The 15708-nt window shown below is 36.6% G+C and overlaps 2 protein-coding genes across 4 annotated transcripts in view; one reads left to right on the top strand and one right to left on the bottom strand.

Moving 5' to 3' along the window:
- TTC3 (tetratricopeptide repeat domain 3) overlaps positions 1 to 3326 on the bottom strand; it is an 82663-nt gene extending 79337 nt beyond the window's left edge. For all 3 annotated transcript variants that reach the window (XM_081327117.1, XM_081327118.1, XM_081327119.1), the window contains exons 1-3: positions 3192 to 3326; positions 2310 to 2437; positions 493 to 577 (exon numbers count right to left, since the gene is read on the bottom strand). In XM_081327117.1, the coding sequence (XP_081183243.1) occupies positions 493 to 577; positions 2310 to 2335 (111 nt within the window). In that variant the 5' untranslated portion in view covers positions 2336 to 2437; positions 3192 to 3326. The remainder of the gene's footprint in view (positions 1 to 492; positions 578 to 2309; positions 2438 to 3191) is intronic.
- A 75-nt stretch (positions 3327 to 3401) lies between these two features.
- PIGP (phosphatidylinositol glycan anchor biosynthesis class P) lies at positions 3402 to 11699 on the top strand. Its single transcript, XM_081326578.1, has 5 exons — positions 3402 to 3577; positions 5412 to 5501; positions 7096 to 7168; positions 10790 to 10908; positions 11492 to 11699. The coding sequence occupies exons 1-5, from the start codon at positions 3508 to 3510 to the stop codon at positions 11608 to 11610; spliced, it is 471 nt and encodes a 156-aa protein (XP_081182704.1). The 5' UTR covers positions 3402 to 3507; the 3' UTR covers positions 11611 to 11699.
- Positions 11700 to 15708: the final 4009 nt, after the last annotated feature.

Raw genomic sequence — 15708 nt, 5'->3', positions numbered from 1 at the left:
CCAAAACAAATACAATACTGTTCTCTCTTTGCAAACCATCCCCCTACCCATTTGGCAGACTAACAAAGGATCTATATCCTGAAAAAGCTGATTTAACATTGCATAGGCCAGCTAAATTTAAATGAATAAACTCTCCCTCTCCAAAACAACTTTTGGAAAACACTAATAAGAAAATGCTAATATATAAAACACTTTCTGAAATAGGCTATACTGCCTAGTACTGGTCTTCCAATTAAATCCTAATACACTTTGCTTAGGTTTGGATTTAAACAATTCAGTTATGTGCTGCCTCTTGCTGTGAAAGTATTACCAAAAGCCTAATGTTCAAAATTAATATATTTAAACTCCTGATTGTACAATTCCCACCTGTGGTGCCAAACCTTTATCCGAATGTCTGTGCAGAGATTCAAGTAAAAGATCTAAGTGAAATGCAAAATGTAAATCTCAAGTGACAGAATGTACACACAGATGTTATTTTCATTAAGTACTTACCAATTCACAACACGGCCTGATGTAAGGACTATAAAGTGAGATGTACCTGATCTCTTCAAAAGTAGGATTTTCCATACTGCATGACCTTTAAAATGTAACAAATAATTTAGAAAAGTTGATTTAAAAAAAATGCTGATTACCCATGTTTTAATGCATTTTTGTTAAAAGAAAAACAACTATTTGTTGCAAAACAAAATTGAAAACATTGTTTTAACAACTTACACAATAATAAATGGTAAAATTAAAACAATTTAATTATTACATTCATTCTAGTAGATCAGACATTTACCCACATCTATACTTTCCTTGTACCAGTGTATGACATACAAAAAATCCTATTGGTTAGTTAGTTGTAAAAATTGTCAGTTTTATGAAGGGAAATGAAGGGAAGAACCATCCTGCTGGATCAGGACAAGGACCATTTTATTCCACTGTTTTGCTTCTCACAGTGCCAAGATGGTATGTAGTACTTGGGTGCAAGGAACAATTACATTCTTTTTTCCCAATATCAATTGTTCTCTGCAATTACTATTTGAAAGCTTGCTTCCTTCAACCTAAAAGTAATAGTGAATTTGCAAGCATTTTGTTGGAAGAACAAGTCTTCATTATGGTTCATCCAAGCTAGGAATAAATATGGCAACTGCTCTTGGAAGAAGGTTGTAGTTTATTGAAGAGGAGAACCAGACAAGAAGATGGCTGGCAGAAAAGAAGGACTGACCACATGTAGGGAGTAGGTTTTTATACCCTCTGGATCCTTTTGTTTGGAGTTGCTTCCTATTCCTGTTTGAGGTTATTTCCTGTGTCATGAACTTTTGACCTGAGTCTGAGTGTGCCTTTCTAGTATTCTGATGAGTTCATCCTATCGTGTCTCCTGTCCTTAGAATTTGGGTGGGGTGGGGTGTGTAGATTTTAAGGGTTCTAATCCCTTTAGTTTCTAGCTTGAAGGCTCCAACTTTTCTTAGACTTTGGGTGAGGTATGTAGATTTCAGACCTTTGTCTTCTTAATGTTCTAGCTCCAACCTTCCTGATGGTTTACATTTGCATGTCTATAGAACTGGTTTTCTACTTGGGGGGAAGGAAACCTGGGACTATTAAGAAATCTCGGCATGCTTTCCTGGTTCTTCAATATCTTTTTAGAAAATATATTTTCCTGGTCTTTTAATATTTCCTTCTCTGCGGAGCTGACTTCCCACAATTTAAAATATCTATTCTTTATGAATATATTCAATACCTTTTTAAAGTTATACAAATCAACAACCATTGGTACATTTTGAGGTGATAAATCTAACAAATTAAGTATGATCTGTACAAAGAATTGCATCTTTTCATCTTTTCCAAATCATTTTCCAACCAGTATTGAATGACTCCTAGTCCTAATGCCCTAAGAAGGAAAAAAAATTTCCCTTAGACTTTTTCCTTGCTTTGGATAATATTATGCAGCTCAATTATGTCTTCTTTCAATTACACTTTTCCAAATTGCAGGCTTACATACATTCTCATATGGAAGCAGTTTGAGTCCTTTTTCAACTGTAGTGACAATAGCTATACACAGTATTCCTAATGCAGACATACTATATATTTGTGAAATGACACTATAAGCTCAATGCTTTTACTTTCAATTGAATTTCATTTGCCTTTTGGCTGACTTTCAAAGATATGTCCAGTGTTTTTCAAAATCATGTTCCAAAAACTATCCTGAAAAATTTGGTACCATCCTTAAGGTCGGCCAGTTCATTGCTTACCTGTAAGTTGATTTCATCTATAAGCAAGTTAAAAAGCACTAGTCCTTACACACAACCTTGCTGGATTCCTCTTACCGAATTCCTCTTATTCCTTGAATCATAACTGGGGCCACTCGGAACACTTTCAGGTCATCGAGAGGAATCTGGGAGCCCAAAAAGGCAGTCAGTCGGAAGCTGCTCCAGGAGGAAGCCTTCTGCGGTTGCTAGAGATAATATCAGCAGAGAATAATGCCCAGAGGGGAGAACAAAAGTGGCTGCCCTTAAAAAAAACACGGGAGCTTTCCCAAGCCTTAGATCAGGGGTCTTCAAACTTGGCCCTTTTATGACTTGTGGATTTCAACTCCCAGAATTCCTCAGCCAGGGTACCTGGCTCCAACCTTCCTGATGGTTTACATTTGCATGTCTATAGAACTGGTTTTCTAGTTGGGGGGAAGGAAACCTGGGACTATTAAGAAATCTGGGCATGCTTTCCTGGTTCTTCAATATCTTTTTAGAAAATATATTTTCCTGCTCTTTTAATATTTCCTTCTCTGCGGAGCTGACTTCCCACAATTTACCTGGCTGAGGAATTCTGGGAGTTGAAGTCCACAAGTCATAAAAGGGCCAAGTTTGAAGACCCCTGCCTTAGATGAACTGCATCATAGCATTCATCCGTACAGGAGTCTGCAGACTGGACTAGGGCAATAACTGCAGCCCAACCAACGCGTTAGGAAAACGCCGGGCTGCCTACAGCGATTCCGAGCCAGAATTCGTACATCCATAAGTACATAGGAAAGCACTTTTTAACGTGCTGCCTTAAGGCGGGACACGGGAAAAGGGAGCCCCACGAGACTCGTGGCCCAGGAGCTCAGCCACGGAGAAGGCTGAAGGACCGCCAAGTTTAATCAAAGTCGCGACCGCATCAATGCACGGAGCTCTCCTCTCACCGGGATGACCGGCGAGCTTTACGGGACTCACCGATGCTCTTAACCCCGCACGCCGCCTTGCTTCTTTCCCCGAAAGGAACAATCACCGCGTCACCACGTCACCACCATCCAAGACGCTTCCGACTTACTCTGCCTCCCCATTGGCCACTCCCTGCATAGAGTTTGCTTTCAAAATGGGATGATAAACCTTTGCGCTTTCCGGACTGCGAACATCATTTCCGGTACTTTGCATTTTCCGCCATAGAGAAAAGCGGCCTTTTTAATAGAGGGGTGCATTTGGCCCACGAGCGAGTCTTGTCGTCTCGTAGTCCGTATTTGTTGCTTTTCTTTTTAAATAATCGGATGACATGCGAAAAGTTTTCTTAATTGGACTTACCCAGTTCAAACCCTTCCATATATCTCCCTGGGAGAGTTTTGGTATGGACGGCGGATCTACGCTGCGTTTATAATTATTATATTGATGATGCAATGATAAATTTTATTTTTAAGTTTTATTTTTTTCTGTTATATAAATGGCTTCTAGTTGTTAAACATACCGGCGATATGTTTTACTGTTTGAATACAGGAAAAAAGTAATTTTGAACACATTCTATTATCAGTTATCATTAGTTATCCTGTATTATGATTATTGCAATAGTAGCATTGATAGTGGAGGCAACAGTAGAAAAATAGACAAGGCTGAGGTTAACTAGCAGTGTACTGGAGCAGTTAAACTGAAAAACACTAATTATGAGTTGTTTCCAATTGCTGTCATTTGAGGCATGAAACAGTGTTATTGGCAGGGAGGGGAACAGTTGCAAAATGGCTTTTAGAATCTAAGCTTGACACATTGGTTATTTAATGCTTTTGAACTAGGGATTGAATGTTCAGTTCTGCTACATTACCTATAAGGAAGTGTGTTACTCTATAAGAATAATTTTGAAGTTCATAGAAGAATCATATATATGTTTTCAAGCTTTTCAGATAATAAAAATTTCAAACTAGCAATGTGAGACTTCCCCCACAGGGTTTATTTCTTGTAAATGAATGCAAATAAATATCATTTGGCCATAGTTCCCTAGGGCTTAGGCAGGGGTAGGCAACCTTGGCTCTTTTATGATTCGTGGACTTCATCTCCCAGAATTCCTGAGCCAGCATGGCTCAGCTTGGAAACACTCCGTTTCCCCTCAGCATGGCTGGCTCAGGAATTCTGAGTCATAAAAGTCATAAAAGAGCCAAGGTTGCCTACCCCTGGCCTAGGGCATCTCTCCAACTTGAACCCTTGCAGATTTTTTGGACTCAGCCTTCTATCCTTCCAAGGTCGGAATGAGAACCCAGATTGTTGATGACATTTGTAAACCACTCAGAGATGAGCTGTAAAGCACTGTGGATCTGTATATAAGTCTATGTGCTATTGCTATTAAAGCAGATAAGGTCTTACTCGGTGAGGAAGTCATCCATAGCTTGAAAGAGTCAGATATAAGGCGGGGTAGGGTTTGAAAGAGTTTAACACTGTAACAAATCTCTTGTGAGATTGTCTATGAGTGCTTTGATGTTTGTTTTGGAAATCTTTATTCTAAGCTTTAATTATCCTGACATTTATACCTGGATTTGTTGTTGTTTTTTTAAAAAAAGATTTTTTAGGACTTAGAATTGAAGTTGGAATCTTAAGCATAGGAACAATTTTCTTCACTCACAGTCACAGTTTTTTTGCTATTGGATATGATTTGAGATTAAGGATAGAAAGGGCTTTGTATTCATTCTCTGCTGGCCAGTCACCTCAATAAGAGCAGTTTATTGCAGTGTGTCATGTGTGGACTCTTATTTGCTGTAGAAAACTCTTGGAATTTGGATTATTATTTAAGATTCAAAAAAGACATAATTTTGTAGTCATCGAGAAATTGAAACTGTAGCTGCCAGAAAAAATATTAGAGATGGCTGACCTATTGGATATTGAAAACAGTAAATTACCTATGATTATCTATAATAAATTACTTGAATTTACAGCCAGTAGTCTTGAATGTAGTTAGGCATAAAACTAATTTCCAAATACCTGATGGAGTATGGTTTGAAATTTGAAAAGTGTATATCCTAAGTAGAATATTAAAAGGGTATCCATGTTTTATTATTTTATTATTTTGAATACCATAATTTCATATCTTTGGCTACATAGAAGTTTTATTTTCAGGTACTTGGAAAATTGAAATTATTGATGACCATAGTTACATTAATGTAAATTGTTTTCCCTTTTCTCCTTTTCTTTTAAATAAAGGCATCAGCATGGTTGAAAATTCACCAGCCCCATTGCCTGAAAGAGCGATATATGGTTTTGTTCTTTACTTGGGCTCCCAATTTGCTTTTAGTAAGTAATCCATTTAAATCCAGTATTTTGAATGTTGTGATACAATATATCTCAATGTACCTCAGAAGCAAGATAGCATATGTATGTTGGCTGCTCCATTTCATTGTTGTCTTTTCAACATTGCCTATGCTACAATTGAAAGCTTTGTAAAGTTTCAGGGAGGTATAGTGCAATGTTGCATGTGATTCCCATACTGAAAATAACAGTCATAGTACTGAAGGTGCTGCACATGAGAGTAAATTATGTTGAATTAATTGCTTCTAATTAAAGATAGACAAGATCTTAATGGTTAAATGACATGTTATATGGCAGACAGAGTATCTTATATATGTATGTATGTATGTATGTATGTGTATTTATTTAAAAGACCTTGATTACAGATAATCCACGCTTTAATGTATATTCATTCAGCATTGAATGAAGGGATTTATACCCAGTCTTTGAAATGTCAGTCATTGTAGCTCCCCTGTGGTCACATGAACAACGTTTTGGCCCACTTGGCACACCTGCCTTGACAACGATCTTTTGGGCATCTGCCTACACGCAGCTGCATCCACTTTTCACCATGTGGCACTACTGTACCAGCTAAGACCTTGTTTCACATCAGTACAGCTGATGCTTCTCTCTCACCCCACACAGGGTCTTTTATCACATGCCAGGCGTGTTTCATGAAAGAAGCCTCTGGGCGGGTCATGAATGGAGGCCCTGAGCATGACATAAGAGAAATCCTGGCTAAAGTCTCGGCTGCACTGGCCCAAGCAAAGGCAGCATGAAAGAAGGAAGCTCCTGGCAATACAGTAATGGTGCAGTGGGTAGGCAGGCAGCCCAAAGGGCAGAGGTAGGGGAAGGAGATAGGCAGGCGGAGGGAGTTCTTAACCTTGATGAGGCTTTGGGGTAGGAGGGACCAAGTATCCACAATTTTCAGAGAAATTAAAGAACTATATCTTTTAACAATGATACTGACATAAATATTGGCATCAAAATTCACCACTACCATTTTTGAACTTTTTCGTGTATCCTGTGCCCCCACCAGAAGCAAGATACTAGAAAGAGAGTAGCAACAACCTTTTAAATCAGAAAGCCCTGAAGCGATAAAATTACACACTTTCCTCATATACAGTTCTAGGCAAAAATGTAGACATCCCTGGTCAAACTGCATGTTTTGATGTATACCTAAATGAACCGAAGCTGACTGCAAAACTGACGCAGCTTTTATCTGGTTGAAAGTTAGACTGAATTCTTTTTGTGAAGTTGGATGCCTACATACATGTTATTTATCTTCATACAATTGTACCTATGAATATGTACAGCTATTTTCTTGCATATCCATACAAAATATCCACCAATTAGCTAGAAATGCTGACTTCCTATATCAAAGGTAAAACTAAATAATCTTTTATTATGGTTGTTAAAAGTCCTACTGAGACATTGTTAATTTACCTCTCTCCAACCAATTATGGATATAATATGATTATTAAAATGATTCTTCCATTATATGCTTGCTTTCTTTGTGGAAATAATATAATTCACTACTGTACTTAATTTTTTTTGCTTTTTGTCTGTGTGCTGTATCTATATATGTGGATGTATGTAGTTCTGTATATTGTGTGGGCCTACATACCTGAATCCTGGCTGTTCTCGTTGGGCTTAACATACTGGCCTCAAAAGTAAGTTCTTAATAACACTTTCATTAAAGGTTTTCATACTGAATCTACTGAATGATTTTGCAAATACTATGTATATTATAACAATACAGGTAATCCTTGACTTATAACAGTTCATTTAATGACCGAAGTTACAATGGCACTGAAAAAAGTGACTTATGGCTGTTTTTTTACACGTACAACATTGCACCATCCTCTGGTCATGTGATCAAAATTCAGACACTTGGCAACTGATTCATATTTATAAGAGTTGCAGTGTCCTGGGGTGATGTCATCTTTTGTGACCTTCTGATAAGCAAAGTCAATGGGAAAGCCAGATTCACTTAACAACCGTGTTAATAACTTAACTGCCATGATTCATTTAACAACTGTGACAAGAAAGGCTGTAAAATATGGGGACTTCCGGGTTTTGCGCCCACAGCACATGGCCACGCGAGAGCGGACCTCCGCTCCCCACGGCTAGTTTCTTCCTGCTTGGGGGACCCTAGATGGGTCTGAAGTTGCCCCGGAGAGGTGACTGAGGGGCGCCCCGTTGATCACGAAGGGCTTTCTGGGGAAAGCCCTCCGAACCTGACAGGAGAAAGGCCAGAGTGAGATCAGCATCTAGCTCAAGCTGCTTGCAGCTGAAGTCCCAGAGCATAAACCTACACATCGGTGAACAGCATGCTTGGAATTGGTGAGAGTACTAATCTTCTTTTTCGATCTACTATTATCTGTCTACTACTATCCTTGAAAAGATCTCCAAAGCAAGAAAACCTCCAGAAATGAAAGGTGGGGACTATATCCCCATTCCCTTACAGATGGAAGCAGTGAATTAATATAAAAGGTTGAAAGAGATTAAAGAGACTAAAATTTGACTTAAAATATTTCAGTCTGGACAAATCTAGGAACTAAAAAACTGTCAAGATTATACCCTAAAAAATTCTGATGGAATTATAAAAATATATAACAAAATAATTTTTTGTTTGAAAGAAAAATGGAAAAAAGAAATAACTGCTGACATCTAGTGGAGAATCAGAGAACAGAACACTAACACTAAGGACTCAGAAATTGGCAGAATGCCCAGAAACAAAGAAAAAGTTGTTCCTTTGAATTTCAAATAACCTTGAAGACAGCTGGGAAAAAAGGAAGAGCCAGCTATAAGATTAAAAAGTGTTTGAAAGAAAAAAAAACACCTGGACTGTTGCTTAAACCTAAGAACTGTTTATGGAAAAGAAAAACTTTGGCTTTTTGGCTAATCTTTTAGAGGAGAATCTGCAGAAAGAATTTAAAGTAGCTTAATATACTGAATCTGTAATTTTGACTGACTGACTTTTGAATTAAAACATTGATGAAAGGTTATTTGAAGGGGGGAAACAATACGGATATCACATACATATTAAAAAATGCCACATTCAATATTTTCTCCTGAAGGACTTAGCCTGGAAAATCAAGGTCCTCCAGAAGCAATACTTCAAGGCAAGATAAATACTTTCCTGGAGGAAATATATGTAATGTTAGGACAAATACAAATGACAATAGACTCAAACCAGGACAAAATTCAAAACAACTTTGATGACTTAAATAAGCATATTCCCAATCTAAATCTACAGTTAAAAAATACCCAGGAAATAACAACAAAAGAACAAAAAAAATCAGACAGCAGACTACAAACCAAAAGAGTATGATCAAATTGATGAAATAACAAAGGAAAAGAATTACAATTTGACACAAACAGGAAAAAATCTACAAGGCTCTGATATAACAAGAAAAATGGAATTATTAGGAGAACCATTAAAGTTTGGGGGACAGAAAAAATTATCTTACTTACTTCATCTTTTGTATTCCCAACATTTGTAAAAATACAGAAACTGTTGGGTAAGCGGATTACATCAACTTGGAAAATTACTTGGCAAAAGAAGATTTGACTCGCCCTATCAGATGGACTATTATATGAATAAATATTTGTTTGAATATGGCTAAAAGAAAAAAAAATCAAACATAAAGGGGCCTTATAACAAGAAGGATAATGAGATTTAATATAGTATGTTTTATAATATATTAAATGTTAAAATAGTAGGTTGATGTAACTTTTATTAATATATAAGTAAAATATAAACTGATTAAAAAGGATGTTATATCTAAATACTATAAGACAGATAAAAAGTATAGTATTTTTATAATGCATGACAAAATATTTGGATGATGTACCTAAATGGGAAAATTTAGACAGATGACTAATATGAAGAAATTATGAATAAGAATTGGATTGAATATAAAGCAATCTAAGCTAACAGAAATTATGAAAATAGGATGTATGCTGAACTAATGAGATGATAGTTATGAGAATAAGCTAAAAAATGTTATATAGATTATTATTTGAATAAATATAAAAAATGTCTAGTTTATATATTGAAAATATTAAGAATTATATTTTGGCTAAAGTTGAAGGAAAATACAAATGGGAGAAGGGAAGATCAAAGAAATGTATCATTAATTAATGTATTAATTATGGAATTATCCAACTTAATCATTATTGACTGTTAATTATTACTGTCCTTTGGTTGTTGTTTTTCTTGTTAAAACATAAACCAAAACAACATGCTGTACACTAGGCACTGGAGATTGTTATAGTTAAAAAACAATAATATCTATATTAAAAAAAGGTTCTAAAATGTGGCAAAACTCACTTAACAACTGTCTCAGCAACAGAAATTTTGGATTCAAAAGTGGTCATAAGTCAAGGATCCCTGTGTAATCTTGTGTAAGAATAATCTCTGCTGATTCAGAAGAATCATCCATATAATTTACCATATTTGCAGCTGAATGTAAAGTACTTGCCCTACTCCTGCTCCACCTCTTCTTTATGTGGCTCCTGTTTCAAGACTTATGTGAGATTTAAGAACATACATGTTGAATGTTGCTTTTAAATATGAGTAAAATTATGAAACTAAAAACCAAATAGGACTGTAACCTTGAAAAGGAGACAGATAACAAAAATCAGGCTGTTTTCTCTGGTATAAAAAAGTAGGATATGGTCACAAATAAATGCCATTGTCTATGGAACATGGTGTTGGTATTTAAAACAAGATTGGAGTGAAGTCCTTAGTGCTCTCTGAGCTTGGTTGTTCACTTGCAGATGTTTTATTACGTGACTAGGTAATAACCATGCACATGGAGCACCAGGGACCCCACTATTCAACCCGGAGCTACATATATTTTCTTCTATCAGGACTGGCATCCCTGATTGTAGGGGCAGATCACAGTAAGATTTCCCCTTAAATTTTATCAAATATTCCAGTTCTTGAGATCGTAATATGAGTTACATTATATTGTTTTATCATTTATATGTAACAAACCAAAGATACATAACCTATAATGTTGTGTTTAAGGGCTCTTTTGCAATCCTTTGGTGGAAAGAAAGAATCTCTGTCCATACAAAGTGTAACTAATCTTTCTACATTCTCAGAATTTTGAATTAAAGATCCCTAGGATTTTACTTTCCAAACAAACTGCCCCATTCCCAACATTATCATGTTGCCAATTCTCTTCTTTTTCTACTATGCTGTGATATATTGATAGTTGTTTTATTGCATTTTCTCATATGTATGAATCACTATTTCAAGTATTGTTTTTACTTCTTAGATTCTGGGCTACTGCATTGCCTGTATATCTTTTAGTTGCTGTGGGAATAGGCTATGTACTCCTCTTTGGTATTAACATGATCAGTACAGCTCCACTGAATTCTACAGATACTATAACAGGTAAGCCAGCTGGGTGACTTTGGGTCGGTCAATCTCTCTCAGCCAAATTCACCTCACAAGGTTGTTGTTGTGGAGAAAATAAGAGGATGAAGATTTTTTAAAAAGGTTTGCTGTCTTGCTGTATTTGTAAAAATAATAAAAGTGAGATACAGGATGGATAGATGGATGGATGGATGATCAATTGGCTTTTTAGAATAAAGTTTCCAAAGTGATAGTGTACTGAGTGTAATGGCAAACACATGACTGAGGGGGGGGACACCTTGAAGGTTATAAATCAGGGGTCTTCAAACATGGCCCTTTTATGACTTATGGACTTCAGCTCCCAGAATTCTTTAGCCAGACATGCTGGCTGAGGAATTCTGGAAGTTGATGTCCACAAGTTATAAAAGAGCCAAGTTTGAAGACCCCTGTTATAAATGCAGGCATTGGTCACAAATTTACTTTTTCAACAGCACTGCAACTGCAAATGGTTGGTGTCAGAGACAGTCTAACATATTTCTGCAATAAATAAGTTCTTGCGTTCACACTACATTTCATCTCATCAAACAAAAATTTATTTGTGATTTTTAAAAATCTTTTACAGATCACTATGCAAAAAATCAAAAGCAGAAAGTAACACAAGAAGAAGCAATTCCTGCATTAAGAGATATTCCTATTCATGAAGTAAATAAAATGTTTTTTCTTAATAGTAAAGAGGATTAATATAGAGACTCGTGTCAGAAAGTATTTAAAGTTTGCTCTCATGAAACACAATATAGAAATGTTGACAATAGGCTGCCAAACACTTGACCTCAGACAGTTTACATAAATTAGCCCTGAAATAACACTGTAATAGTTTGACAGTATTTTAAGGATTAGGTGGATTCTCTTGGGGCATTATATTTCCACAACTTTGATTCATTCATCCTTAGTCCAAGTTGCTTTTTTCTTATACATTGCAGATACAGTTTTTCATTTGTTCTCTCCTGTAGCTGATACTGTAGTTTCCCTTGTGAATTTCTATTGAAAAATACTGCTATGTATTTCTATTTCAATATAGTATATTTACATGACACTGAATTTAGCCATTTCTCAGTAGTGTTCTATTTGTATACTAGCGAGATATGTTCCAAGAGCTAATACATAAAACTACCAAATGTGGTGGGTATGTTTCTTTTAACAAGGTACACCATCTAAAATTAATATGTTTATTATAAAGCTTAGATGTGCATAATAGAAGAGTTACAGTGGGACAAAAAAGTATTTAGTCAGCCACCAATTGTGCAAGTTCTCCCACTTGAAAAGATGAGAGAGGCCTGTAATTTTCATCATAGGTATACCTCAACTATGAGAGACAAAATGGGGGGAAAGAATCCAGGAAATCACATTGTAGGATTTCTAACGAATTTATTTGCAAATTATGGTGGAAAATAAATATTTGGTCAATAACAAAAGTTCATCTCAATACTTTGTTATATACCCTTTGTTGGCAATGACAGAGGTCAAACGTTTTCTGTAAGTCTTCAGAAGGTTTGCACACACTGTTGCTGGTATTTTGGCCCATTCCTCCATGCAGATCTCCTCTAGAGCAGTGATGTTTTGGGGCTGTCGCTGAGCAACACGGACTTTCAACTCCCTCCAAAGGTTTTCTATGGGGTTGAGATCTGGAGACTGGCTAGGCCACTCCAGGACCTTGAAATGCTTCTTACGAAGCCACTCCTTTGTTGCCCAGGCGGTGTGTTTGGGATCATTGTCATGCTGAAAGACCCAGCCACGTTTCATCTTCAATGCCCTTGCTGATGGAAGGAGGTTTTCACTCAAAATCTCACGATACATGGCCCCATTCATTCTTTCCTTTACACAGATCAGTCGTCCTGGTCCCTTTGCAGAAAAACAGCCCCAAAGCATGATGTTTTCACCCCCATGCTTCACAGTAGGTATGGTGTTCTTTGGATGCAACTCAGCATTCTTTCTCCTCCAAACACAAGTTGAGTTTTTACCAAAAAGTTCTACTTTGGTTTCATCTGACCATATGACATTCTCCCAATCCTGTTCTGGATCATCCAAATGCTCTCTAGCAAACTTCAGACGGGCCCGGACACATACTGGCTTAAGTAGGGCGACACCTCTGGCACTGCAGGATTTGAGTCCCTGGCGGCGTAGTGTGTTACTGATGGTAGCCTTTGTTGCTTTGGTCCCAGCTCTCTGCAGGTCATTCACTAGGTCCCCCCGTGTGGTTCTGGGATTTTTGCTCACCGTTCCTTTGATCATTTTGACCCCACGGGGTGAGATCTTGCATGGAGCCCCAGAACAAGGGAGATTATCAGTGGTCTTGTATGTCTTCCATTTTCTAATAATTGCTCCCACAGTTGATTTCTTCACACCAAGCTGCTTGCCTATTGCAAATTCAGTCTTCCCAGCATGGTGCAGGTCTACAATTTTGTTTCTGGTGTCCTTTGACAGCTCTTTGGTCTTGGCCATAGTGGAGTTTGGAGTGTGACTGAGGTTGTGGACTGGTGTCTTTTATACTGATCACAAGTTCAACCAGGTGCCATTCATACAGGTAACGAGTAGAGGACAGAGGAGCCTCTTAAAGAAGTTGTTACAGGTCTGTGAGAGCCAGAAATCTTGCTTGTTTGTAGGTGACGAAATACTTATTTTACCGAGGAATGTATGAATTAATACATTACAAATCCTACAATGTGATTTCCTGGATTCTTTCCCCCCATTTTGCCTTTCATAGTTGAGGTATACCTATGATGAAAATTACAGACCCCTCTCATCTTTTTAAGTTGGAGAACTTGCACAATTGGTAGCTGACTAAATACTTTTTTGTCCCACTGTATGCTGGATCAGGCCCAGAATCATTAACTTTAGTCATTTAGATGTGATTTTGCTTCTAGGTGCATAGAAAAATTGGCAACTAAAGTAAACTAAGTTCAGATTTTTAAGGTTATAGATACTGAATGTATACCAATGTGAAAGTAATGCTGTAAATAATTACAATTGAAATCCAGACTTCAGTCTTGAATGTAATTGTTTCATAACTAGTCATAATATTTATATGCATGCTAGTTAACAATTAAAGGCATTTTCCTTACTCGCTGTTTCAATACATTTATTTCTAGTTTTATTCTTCAGTCATGGTTAAAATAAATTTTGGAGATGTCACAACAAATTGTAATATACCACAGTGAATTGGTATACAGTAGTGGCCAAAATTGTGGAAACCTTTTGGAGAAAGTATACAGTAGAAATGCCACCTTTGGTTAAGTTTCCACCAATTTTTCTTCTAATTTCTTTATAACTGTAGCCTTGTTCACTTAATGATACTATTTTACATTGCTTTTTGAGCAACCAGTCAACTCGTTGCACCATTACTTTAATTTTATTACGTTTTACAAGCTCACTAAATGAAAGAACACAAAAAACCCCAACCAACTTGATAGCAATCACATAACACACTGACAAATGTCCTCCTCTCAGCTTCAATACATGACATCAATAACTGAATCCTACTGTGATCTGATTGGCTCATTGCCAAAACAAGATGACACCTGATTGGCTGTCTAAACACTCATGCTCACTGGCTACAATCAGATGAAGGAATACTACCTGATACCAACCTAAGCAAGTTGTGCTTCCTTTTTCTGGTTATTTGGCAATAGCTTTTCATAGAATACAGTACAGATAATAGAACAAACTTTGTTGCATTACATTTTTGATTAAATTGTCTTTCCATTGATATATAATTTTATAGTACTACTCCAAACAAAAGTGGTGTTATTAAGCCATCAAACCTCAAATGTATGCTTTTCCCAAAAGGTTTCCACAATTATGGCCACTACTATATTATACTTTCAGCAAAAAAGCTTGGAACACTGATTCTTATTTCAGTTTAGCTTTCTATATTGGTATATAAATAATAGACAGCTAAAACTAAATCCTTTTTACAATTCTGAGTGGGTCTACACCGATGAATTCTTAACACCTAAGCTTAACACCTAAGGGAACATAAAAGAGACAAGAGAAAAAACTGGAATTACCTAACAATGACTGCAAAAACGGATCAATCACAAATCTCATTCTGATGTTTTGCCTGACCCTCCTTTGTTGTACTTTTAACTCATTTCTATTAGACCAATAAAAATAAGTCTCTCCCTCAGGGGGATATTGTGTGTGATAATTATTTTTCTATTTATGATATATATTCTTTGAAGAGTGTTATGATTTTTTCCTTTGTATTTTCTGTAGGCTAATACTGTATTCCAATACTGTATTCCCAGAACTTTTAACTATTCTTCATTGGCCTTAGTGTCTAGATTTTTCACCATATTGGTAACCATCTTCTAATTATTTTTTCCAATTTGTCATTGTTCATTCTGTGATACCTAAATCCTATCACAGCATTCCAAATGGGGTCTGATCAAGATAGAATAGGGGGACAAATTTGATGTAATGTTAAAAAGATATAATTCAGGTCACAAGTAGTCCTCATTTAGCTACTATTGGGACTAGCAATTTGGTCACTAAACAATGTGAAACAAAGTGAGATTGTCAGGGTGCTTTTATATTACCTCTTCTTTCCCTTGGTTTATACACCTACAAAGGTTGTAAATGTCAGGATTGGTTGCAAGTTACTTTTTCATCGTTGTTGTAACTGAATGATTGCTGTACAAAGCAATTGCTGAACAAGACCTACCTGTAGAGTCAACCATGAATTCATTTGGTGCTGTCATTCCACTTCAACATTAACTTAGTGTTTCTAAGGTTGAAATTAGTTTGTTGGAAGAAAGATGGATGAAAGATAGATAGTTGCAG

Source organism: Vipera berus, assembly GCF_964194415.1.
Source record: "Vipera berus genome assembly, chromosome: 4".
Lineage (NCBI taxonomy): Eukaryota > Metazoa > Chordata > Lepidosauria > Squamata > Viperidae > Vipera > Vipera berus.
The sequence above is the reverse complement of the archived record's forward strand: the minus strand, read 5'-3'. Positions and strand labels throughout refer to the sequence as shown.